Raw genomic sequence first — 12547 nt, forward strand, 5'->3', positions numbered from 1 at the left:
TTCTTCTCTTACTTTTTTTTCTATCTGAAAAAAAAAATTCCTACTTTCTTTCTATTTATTTTCTTTTTATTAAAACAACATAAAAAAAATAAACATGTTATTATAAGTCAATGTACCAATTATACTTTTATTTAGGTCTATGTACCAATTATTTTTTTTAATTGGATCCCTATAAAATTAAGTCAATTACTGCCAAGAAGGACCTAATTGAAAAAAAAAATTGGTGTAAGGACCCAATTGAAAAGAAAAAAAGTATAGATACCTAATTGAAAATTTTACGAAATTATAAGGACCAACATGTTATCATGGTACAAAGAGTTTAGGAAAGAAACAAAGAATTATTTAAAAAAGTATTATTTTTATTATTCATATTTCTCATTTGTGATTACAAGGTTCTTACCAATATATATACCAACAGTACGCTAAGGGTATACTCGTTATGGAATAATATCCTAATAAATTATATTGATTTTTTTTCTAATCTTCTTTGATATTTTTCTGATTTTGTTCCCTAATTATGATATTCTAATACTCTCCCTCAAAGAGAGTAGTGGGATCACCAATACTCAACTTGGTTAGAACTTTAGCAAGGGTTTGTCTTAAAACTGCTTTAGTAAGAATACCAGTCAACTGATCTTCTGATCTTACAAATGGAAGCTCAATAATACCATTTTCAATTTTTTTTGATAAAGTGTCGATCCACCTCAACATGTTTTGTTCTATCATGTTGTACGGGATTCTCTGAAATGCTGATTGCGGCTTTGTTGTTACATTTCAACTAGCTTGGCAATTGTAGTGGAAACCCAATTTCAGTCATCAATTTTCTTATCCACAATACTTCAGTGATACTTGTAACGATCCCTCGAAATTCAGCCTCTGCGCTTGAAAGAGCTACAACTTTCTGCTTCTTGCTTTTCCAAGTTACCAAGTTGCCTCCAACAAGTGTAAAGTAACCAGCTGTTGATCTTCTATCATTTGGGTTGCCCGCCCAATCTGCATCGCTGTATGCCTCAACCTTCAAATGGCCATTCCTTTTGAAAATGATTCCACTTCCTGGAGCTCCCTTCAAATATCGAACTATCCTCATGGCAGCTTCCATATGATCTTCTTGTGGCTTATGCATAAACTGACTTACTATTCCCACAACATAAGCTATGTCAGGCCGAGTGTGTGATAAGTAAATTAGTTTTTCAACCAGTCGCCGGTACATTTCTTTATCTGCTAGGGTGGCACCTTCTACTATCTTCAACTTGTGATTAACTTGCATGGGTGTATCTATTGATTTGTAATCCGCCATTTCTGTTTCTGCCAGAAGGTCCAAGATGTACTTTCTTTGGGAGATAAAGATTCCTTTGCTGGATCATAGAATCTCTATTCCTAAGAAATATTTTAATCTTCCCAAATCCTTCATTTCGACGTCTGTAAATAAGTTCCTTCTCAATTTTTCAATTTCTTCAGCATCACTTCCCGTTATGATCATATCATCCACATAGATTATTAGGCAAGTGATTAAATCTCCCCGTTTTTTCAAAAAAAAATGGTATGATCAGAGTTACTTTGCTTGTACCTATACCTTTTCATGGCATCTGTAAATCTTCCAAATCAGGCACGTGGAGATTGTTTAAATCCATAAAGAGCCTTCTTTAACTGGCAAACTTCATGTTTTCTAAATCTTGTTGAGAAATTTGGAGGAGTTTCCATGTACACTTCTTCTTTCAACTCTCCATGCAAAAAAGCATTCTTGACGTCAAATTGATGGAGTGGCCAATCTTCATTTGCTGCTATTGAAAACAACACCCTGATAGTATTAATCTTTGCAATTGGTGGAAAAGTTTCATTGTAGTCGATACCATAGGTCTGTGTATAACCTTTGGCCACCAACCTTGCCTTTTACCGTTCAATAGTGCCATCTGCCTTGTGTTTAACGGTAAAAATCTATTTGCACCCGACTGGCTTTTTTCCTGTCGGTAGGATACACTTTTTCCAAGTTTCATTTTTCTCTAGAGCTTCTATTTCTGTATTCATGGCTTTTCGCCATTCAGATTTCTCATTGGCTTCTTGAACAGTTCTTGGAATGTCTTCTGTTAAGAGTCTCGCGGAAAAAGCCTTTGCAACATCTGCTATTCCTTCTCTAGCCACTCTTATCGAGTATCTTGAGTTACGGGGAACATATTCTGGTAAGTACCGATCAGGAGGCATCCCTCTGTTTCTTCTTGGAGGAAGAATAAAGGTATTGGGCTCTGGTTCTTCATGTTCCAGTGCTATACTGTAATTATTAGTGGCCTCATTAAAAACATAGAGTAAATTATCAGATTGACAATTACTTACCTCTTGTCTGACATTTTCAAAAGGACTCTCACTGGTTGTATATACCGAGTTGTTTTCTACGTTGAGTGAAGTATGCTCGGTGGCTCCATCTACTTGCTCTGTTTGAATAGTTTTTGGGCAACAAAGGTTATTTAGCCAACTTGGTAGTTCATTATTGTTCTCCCCCTGAATGCCATGTTGGCAGTTGAAGTAAAATTTGGATTCTAAAAAATCACAATCCATGGTCACATGAATACAACGAGTGATTGGATTGTAGCACCTATACCCCTTTTGGCGTGTAGCATACCCAACGAAAACACATTTTTTTACACAAGGATCAAGTTTGGTTCTATTGGCTTTGGGAATATGGACAAAGACAGAACATCTAAATACTCGAGATGGTAAGGTTAGAATAGGCGGGATTGCAGTTTGAGTAGCCAAGACTTGTAAGGGTGTTTTGTGGTGGAGAATTTAGGTAGGTAGGCAATTTAGTAAGTAGGCAGAGGTCGCTATAGCTTCAGGACAAAAATTTTTTGGAACTTGTGCATCAAAAAGCATGGCTCGGGTCATCTCAAGTAACTTACGATTTCGCCGCTCAACCACACCATTTTGTTGGGGTGTATTTGGGCAGAAAGTTTGATGAATAAGACCATTTTTCATAAAAAAATCGCGCATTGACTGGTTTATAAATTTCCCACCATTATCTGAGCGAAGTACTTGGAGGTTTATACATTCTCCACCATTATCTGAGCGAAGTACTTGGATTTTCTTATTGAATTGAGTTTGAATCATTTGATAGAAAGTAAAGAACTTATCAGGTACTTCAGATTTGTGTTTTAAAAAATATACCCAAGTCATGCGAGAGAAATCATCCACAAATAACACAAAATATTGAAAATTATTGTGGAAAATAGGAGCTGGATCCCACACATCTGAGTGTATTAGAGAAAAAATAAAATTGACTCTAGTGTTGGTTGGAGGAAAAGAAACTCTGTGACTTTTTGCACGAATACAAGTTTCACATTTGAGGGGTTCAGTACTACTTGTAAAAAGACTAGAAAATAGTAACTTGAGGTACCCAAATGAAGGATATCCGAGACGCCTGTGCCATAACCAAAGTTGCCTAGTAACCGTTCCGTGAGCAAGCATGGCATGAACCTGGTGTGCTACTTCATCAACGTAGTAAAGGCCTTCTCGCTCAGTACCATGCCCAATGATCTTCTTCGTAAGAATGTCCTGTAAAAGACAAAAGGTAGAGGACATGAGTACCACACAATTTAGTTCCTTTATTACTTGGTTAACAGATAATAATTTTGACGATAATGCAGGGATATAGAGGCAATTTTTTTCGATTTTTCTGAAAAAGTAATGGAGCCTCCTCCTTTAACATCAATTAATTCTCCACTAGCTGTTTCAATATAGACTTTTGAGGGTATAGTCAAGCTGTTAAAATCATGAAGGTCATGAGTCATAGTATCGGTAGCCTCGCAATCGAAAATCCATTCATTTATCTTTTTAATTGGATTCTAATTTTGGGTCTCCCCTTTATATTGAGTCGCGATCTGGGTTGAGCAGCCAAGGAGTTCAGTAGTCCTTGCTCTTACTGTCACTGCTGCCTTGCCATCGTGACTTGCTTCCTCTCTTCTGGCCTTGCCACCGCTGCTGGTGACCTCTGGGATGCTTACAGCAGTGGCTCTCTTTCTGATTTCTTGATGACTTCGGATTGTTTTTCCACCAATTTAGGTAACCCATAATCTTAAAGCAGTTTTCTTTGGTGTGTTTCTTCTTTCTTCTTCCACCAATTATTTTTTCCATAAGAGTTGCCCATAATGGATAATTATATCCGTTTAGTTTGAAACCAATTGACAAATTGTCAGAATTGGTTTGTGATGATCGCATGCCAAAACTATTGCATGGCATATTTGTAATTTTTAATGTGAATTCATCAGAATTTTAAATCCCTGTAACCTAACTCTGTTCTGATACCATGTTACCATGTTACAAATAGTTTAGGAAAGAAACGAAGAATTATTTAGAAAAGTATTATTTTTATTATTCATATTTCTCATATGTGATTACAAGATTCTTACCAATATATTACGCTAAGGGTACACTCGTTATAGAATAATATCCTAATAAATTACATTGATTTTTTTTAATCCTCTTTGATATTTTTCTAATTTTGTTCTCTAATTATGATATTCTAATACAACAGAGTAATTAAGCCTTATTATTATTATTATTATTATTATTATTATTATTATTATTATTATCCAAAATTAATTACAAATAAAAAATTTTAAAATCATTTAAAACATCTTGGTTTTAAACAAACTAGTGTATGTTCCCGTACCATACACGGGATAATACATAAAATTATATAAAAAAATTATTAAATAATTAAATATTTAATTACTCTGTTGGTTCCTATAGTTTCGCAAAATTTTCAATTAGGTCCCTATACTTTTTTTCCTTTTAATTGAGTCCTTGCACTAATTTTTTTTTAATTGGGTCCCTACACTTTCTTTTCTTTTTATTTAGGTCCCTATACCAATTATTTTTTTTAAGTTGGGTCCCTATAAAATTAAGCTAATTACTATTAAGAAGAACTTAATTGAAAAAAAAATTTAGTGCAGGGACTCAATTAAAAAGAAAAAAAGTATAGGGACCTAATTGAAAATTTTACGAAACTATAGGGACCAACAGAGTAATTAAACCATAATTAAATAATATATATAGTAATTATTATTATAAATATTTTATAAAATTATAATTAAAATCAAATTCTCATAATTTTTAATATTAAAATATTAAAAATAATTAGTATTTGTCTTAATCAATTTGAGTTTGTTCCGCTTAAACAACTAGTAGGAGTTAGAATCTCGCCTTGTATATATAGCAATCCATTGGCTAGCGATAAATCTTTAATAAATGGAGTATCAATACATGGTTAGATTTGGCAGGAGTTTCCGAATACGCGGGTACCCGACCCGTCCATACCCGGATGGAGAGGGTAATAACTTGATCCGAGTTGGGGCAGATTTTGCTCAGCACAGGGCATGGTCGGGTTTAGGGTGTACCCTCCCCGGATATATACATTTAAATACTTTTTAGGAATTAGGATTTGCCTCATATCATAGATTTAGTGATTCATAACTTTAGTTTATACTCTATAGCCATGCAAGATAAACTCAATCATCCTCACCCAGAAATCTTCTTCTTCTCGGCTTCTTCACAAAAAACTACATAGCTCCCGTCATCGTTGTTGCTGAGTCCACCCCTTCACAACTCTCATCTTCCTTCACAGCTAGGAACGGACCCGCGTTTAATAAAGAGGGGACATTTGTCTTCATAAAACTTTTTTAAAAAAATTAATACTTATATACATATATATCACTTATTATATTATATTTGTCTCAAAATAAAATATAAATAGTTCTTTGGTATTTTATGTTAAAAATATTTTTGTTAAACTTAACACATAATAATTATATTGTTAAATTTAATTTAGTATGAAAAATAAATAAATAAACTAAAAAAATAGTGATAATTAATTTTATTATATTAGTTAATCAACTAATAATTAAATTAAAACTTAGCTTTCTAATTAAATACAACTTAAATTATTAATGATTTTTTAAAAATTATTTAAGATAAAAAAATATATTATCTATATATTAATATACTGTAATTATTTTGGTTAAAAAATTTATTTATACTATAAAAATTATAATAAGTAGATTTGATTTCTTCAAGTTAAAAATAGACATGCATGAGATCATTTTTGCATGTAATTTCTAAATTTTCTCATCCAAATTTGATCTATGTGGTTGAGTATTTTTGTATGTGATCATTGTAGTTTTGTTGCGACACTAATGTGATAAAATTTTCGATAATTTTATAACTAATATATGAGATAGACCAGATTATTAAAGTAATAAGAGAAATCTATTTTATTATATAAAAATCGGATGTTTACAATTAATGATGGAGCTGACGTGGCATGCTCTGGAGAGTGTTTCTCGATTTAATTATTTTAACTCATTCAATACAATTTATTACCATGACTTAATTATATCAGCTAATTGATTTGATTAGATATTTAAATATTAATATAATTTATTATAATATATATTACTTAATTAATTTTACTACATTAATTGTAATTTGTTATAGTAGTTAATTAATTTATTTATTTATAAAGTCTGAAATAAAATAAATAATTTATTGTTTATTCTAATTGAATTCATTAAATTTAATTATACATTATATACAAATTAATAATAATTTGTAAATCACTTTATATTATATATGTATTAACAAAATATTATATATGTCTTAATGTGTTAATTAAATATTATATACGTACAGAAAAATAAGTACAAAAATGATTTATATAATATTAATAAAATTATATTAGCACGGTGATTTTTTTTTGTTTTGATATCATATAGTATTGATAATGATAATATTATTATATAATATTATATAAACTTTCTAATATTAGTATAGAAAATTGGAAAATTATTCCTTATGGCAATCATTTTTAGTGGAATAGTGTGTCCCTTATATAGTATTGATAATTGTTGCTTAATTTAAAGTAATTGTATGTTGGTATCTTAAATTTATTTTTCAATAATGACCTAAATAGATAAATCTAATTGAATCAAATGATTATATAAAATATTTTATATTATTAATATACTAAAATTAAATTCATTTTTCGGTACAGAATTTTATAGGTAAATTTTATACAAGATTAAGTTATTTTTTAATTTTTTATTTGTTTTATCTGTGTTACTTTATTTAATTTTAAGTAGCGTCATATTTACAATTACCGCCAGTATGATATTTTATAAAATATGAAAATCAATTTTTTTTATAATTTAAATATCAATGTTTGAATAGAAGAACTTAACAGACTCACAATCAGAGAGAGAGGGTGAGAGAGAGAGAGAGAGAGAGAGAGAGAGAAATTTACCTAGAGAAAAGAAACTCGACATGAGAATGGTGGCGACAGGCTCAATAACGACGGTAACGGGATGAGCAGCGATGATGACATAAGCTGTGAACAGTGATGGACCCAGAAAAATTTAGTAATGGAGACAAAAATATAATAAAATTTAGGTATAGATATTTTTTTTGCTTCCCACGATATTCAACAAGTTAAGGACTACAATTGGTCGGCAACGGGTTGCTATACATACGAGACAGAATTCGAACCCTCAATACTTATTTAAGCGAACGACTAAGTTGATCACTTGATCAATCTAAATTGGTTTAGATATATTCAAAATTTAAAATTAGAACTATATAATACATATTGATAAGAACTAGAAATATACATACAATTATTATTATAATATTTAAATAATAAAATATAATTTTATACATAGTAATATTTAAAATAACAAAAAAATATTTATAAGGACCTTTTTTTATTTTTAACATGATTAAATTATTTTTTATATATATTTTAAACAATTATTTTACTTAATTGTCAAATCTACTTATTATAATTTTTATAGTATAAATAAATTTTTTAACCAAAATAATTACATTAATACATAGATAATATTTTTTTATCTTAAACAATTTTTAAAAAAATCACTAATAATTTAAGTTGTATTTAATTAGAAAACTAAGTTTTAATTTAATTATTAATTAATTAACTAATATAATATAATTAATTATCACTAATTTTTGAGTGTATTTATTTATTTTTCATACTAAATCAAATTTAACAGTATAATTATTATTATGTGTTAAGTTTAACAAAATATTTTTTAACATAAAATACAAAAGAACTATTTATATTTTATTTTGAGAAAAATATAATATAATAAGTGATATATATGTATATAAGTATTAATTTTTTTTAAAAAAAATTGTGAGGGCAAATGCCCCCTCTATATTAAACGTGGGTTTGTCTCTGGTTGTGAAGGAAGATGGGAGTTGTGAATAGGTAAGCGGCGATGGACTCAGCAACAACATGACAGGAGCTATGCGGTTTTTTTGTGAAGAAGTCGAGAAGATGAAGATTTTAGATAAGGATGATTGAGTTTATCTTGCATGGCTATAGAGCATAGACTGAAGTTATGAATCATGTGTGATGTGAGGCAAATCCTAATTCCTAAAAAGTGTTTATATGTATACATTCGGGGCAAATACACCCTAAACTCGACGATACCTGTCTTGAGCAAAATCTGTCCTGACTCGGGTCAAGTTATTATCCTTTTCATCCAGGTATAGACGGGTCGGGTACCTGCGTATTCGAAAACTCCTGCCAAGTCTAACCACGTATTGATACTCATTTTATTAAGGGTTTATCGCTAGACAATGGAGTGCTATATACACAAGGCGAGATTCTAACTCCTAATAGTTGTTTAAGCGACGAGTGAGATGATCACTTAACAAACTCAAATTGATTAAGATAAATACTAATTATTTTTAATATTTTAATATTAAAAATTTTAAGAGTTTGATTTTAATTATAACTTTATAAAATATTTATAATAATAATTACCATATATATTATTTAATTTTTTAATAAAATTTTTAATATAATTTTATGTATTATCCCGTACAAGATACGGGAACATACACTAGTAACATTCAAATTTGCACGTAAAATTTATAAGAAGTGATTATATCAGAAAAATATATATTTATAACTCAAGTAGAAGATTGTTAGGAAATTATTATTTCTTAATATATTTATGGACAATACATATATTAATTATAATCGTAAATTAAGTAATTTCACATTAAATGACTTATATAACAGTGATCTCATTTATTGTCATAAATGTTGAATTAAATAAGTCATTATTACTTTATTTTTTTGGATAAATGAGATTAAAATTATAGATACTATTTTATTTGAGTTTTAGAATTTAATGAGTGTCACACTCAAATATAAATAATGACTTCAAGATTTTGGTCTCTAACACATCAAACTCACCTTCATAGCTCTTTTCTCACAGTAAAATTGTGATTCAGCCCTATCAGAAATATAGAAGGTTTTGGTTGACGAAGATCAAAGAACCACAAGAGCCAAACTCTCTGATCTCAATCATACTCTCAAATAAAGAGACACATTCGCGCTCTTAGTTATATTTTTTAATGATTTAACATGGATGATCTTGAGGTTGAGAAATTCTAAAATTTTCAGCTAAAATAGAAATTTTATCCAATCAAATGATAATAAATAATTTTGTTGAATTAAATTATATTAGTGTGATCATTAGATGATAGAAAATGGTAGAAAAATAAATAAATAATATTTTAAGAGTATATAAATATTAAATTGTCATTTCAATTTACTTTTTTAATCAACGATAATAAATATCTTAAATTAATTAAATTTTTACAAAAATTATACACCTAAAATTATTTTATTTTTTCAAAAATCTTTTAAAAATACAATGGTTCAATAAGAAGTTGACTATTGAGAATTGAATATAACATTTTTAAATTCATATTTTTAATAAAAAGATGTACTTAATTCTATCCATCATAAATAATTCTATATTCACTATTACTTATCCATCTAAATAATTCTAATATTGATAGAATATTATTTTTAGATGCAAAAAATTTAAAATATATTTATTCTATTTCAAAAATTATTAATCATATTTAACTTAGAATTCCAACAAATATGACAAAAAATATTATATTTTTTAGTTAAAAAAATTAAAGTAAAATATATATAAATATATTTTTGTACTTTAGCTTTAGATTTTTCAAAAAAATTTGGCAAGTTAATGGAATCAAATCATATTTCTATAACATATATAAGAATGTATATTACACATAAATAAAAAATATTAGGTATAGTAAGAACAAATACATAAATTAAAATAAAATTTAGAAAAATAAGAACTAATAAAATATTGAAGGAAAGAAATATAAATAGAAGAAAAACAAAGTTATTAGACGGAAGAGAAATAATTTAATAAATTTTATGTGTATATAAAAGAAGAATAAAAGGAAGATATACAGTACCTTATTTAATTTAGCAAGATTTATGAGAATAAATACATAGAATAAGAGAATTAAAAATAATAATAAAAAAAGCTAAACATCTGAATTAATATAAAAAAGAAAATAATAATAAAATAATAATAATCTATCATAATATTAATCTTTTAATATAATTAATTAATAACAATATAATTAATCTACCATAATCTTAATCTAATCTTTTAATATAATTAATTTTAATTAAATAATTAAATAAATTGAATATAAATATGTCTAATCTAATCATATAAAAAAAATAGTAGATTTTCTACAATTAGACATATTATATATATATTGGGAATAAAATATGACTTTAAAATGAGATTATTATTATTAATGACATATAAATATTAAAATTATATTAATACATTAATAGAAATATGTTATTATAATAAAAAGTTGTAAGAATTAAAATAATTGAAATTTATTAACTTTAATTAGTTATATTAGCATAAAATAAGAAAGAGATGATTAATCAGATTAAATAAATTAAAAAATATTATTGAACAAAGTAAATGTCACAATAATTATATTACTAATGAAAAAAATCAATTTAATCAATTCAAATTTTTATTGATAATAGATAATTAAAGATTATCAATGAATAAAAATAAATATGATATATTACATTAAAGAATAATTTTGGTAGTATAAATAATAAAATGAAATTATTATATATAATTTTTACTTTTTACCTTATTATGATTGAAGTTAATATTACTGGTAAAAAATTAATTTTACATAGTCCAAATTTGTATTTTACAACATAATTAAAGCACAATTCATAATTTTTTATTTTGTAATTAATCAACATTTTTTAAATTTTTTGGTTAAGTCTTCTATATTTTATGATTGATAAATTTTTTCTACAAAACAAAAATTTATGATGAATTATTACAATCATAATTAATTAAAAGAATCAAGAAAAAATTATAAAAAATCAAATAAAAGATAAAAAATAGAGTAAACATTTATTTTGAAACAAAAAATTTGTTAAATGTGCTAGAAATTCTAAAAATTTGTATCTTATTATATAATCAATTTTGTTACTCACTTTAACTTTATTATTCATTTATTGTATCTAAATAAGTATATAATGTCGCACTTATTTTAAAAAAGATGAAACTCTTCAAATACACGGTATAATATATAATTTAAGAACAATAAAATAGAAATATCTAGAATTTTATAATAGTATTTGAAATTTTCAATGACGATAATACAAAATATTTAAATCGACCAAATGAATTCAATAGTTATCCCTTGCACATATTATTTAAATTTGAATTTTAAAATTTAATTTGTATATTTTTTTCTAATATAAATTATTTTTGACAAAAAATAGAGAAAAAATATTTATTAGACCAAAAAAATATCCTATCAAAAAATTATTATAAGGAGATTTATAATTAGAGATGAAAAGTATTAATAATAATTAAGAAAAAGAAACGAAACTTGTATTAAAGAATGTTAGAAAACAAATAATAAAGTTTATATTAATAATAATAATAATAATGCTGAGAAATGATATTGCTATTTTAGATTTCTAACTTTCGTCTATGGCCATCTTTTTTTCTTTTCTTTGTTTTTTTTAAATTATCAAGTCATAAAAAAAATAAAGAATAATTCAAGAAAACGAAAACAGCAAGATCAAAAACAGTAAGATAAATATAATTATATAAATCAAAATACATAGGAAAAAAGCAAACTATTATATGATAGAATTAACATACATGAGTATATTTTATCATTAAATAAACAAAGTTAATGCACAACAAAATTACATGTAAAGAGAAAAAAAGGAAAAAAGAGTTAAAATATCCAAAATAATAAAAAGATTAATTTATAGAAGACTATAAAATAATGAACTTCTAACTAAATTAAATTGTATTTATTATTATTAGAAGGAATAAGAGAGAGCAGTAGAGAAAAGGTTTGTGTGTATTCAAGTTGCGTATAATGATACAATATAGAAGTGTATTTATAGGTGCTAAGAGAATCAAAATAATAAAGACGTAATATCTTATAATAAATATTCAAATATGTTAAATAATGCTAATTGATCTAATTGATTATAATTATACTCTAACAATTATATTCAATTAATTGATATACATAATATTAAATTGTGTGATACTTAAATATCTAATCAAATCAATTAGTTGATATAATTAATTCACCGTAATGAATTGTATTTAATGAGTTAAAAGAA

At 26.4% G+C, this 12547-nt stretch overlaps 1 protein-coding gene across 1 annotated transcript; it reads right to left on the reverse strand.

The window, feature by feature from the left end:
• Positions 1-778: 778 nt before the first annotated feature.
• Positions 779-1297, reverse strand: LOC130957652 (secreted RxLR effector protein 161-like). Its single transcript, XM_057884501.1, has one exon. The coding sequence runs from the start codon at positions 1295-1297 to the stop codon at positions 779-781; it is 519 nt and encodes a 172-aa protein (XP_057740484.1).
• Positions 1298-12547: the final 11250 nt, after the last annotated feature.

The sequence above is a fragment of the Arachis stenosperma genome, chromosome 10, assembly GCF_014773155.1.
Source record: "Arachis stenosperma cultivar V10309 chromosome 10, arast.V10309.gnm1.PFL2, whole genome shotgun sequence".
In the NCBI taxonomy this organism is placed as follows: domain Eukaryota; kingdom Viridiplantae; phylum Streptophyta; class Magnoliopsida; order Fabales; family Fabaceae; genus Arachis; species Arachis stenosperma.

Bases quoted from the DNA above. Each gene is read 5' to 3' on its own strand.
- LOC130957652 (XM_057884501.1), bottom strand. From the start codon at position 1,297: ATGGCGGATTACAAATCAATAGATACACCCATGCAAGTTAATCACAAG.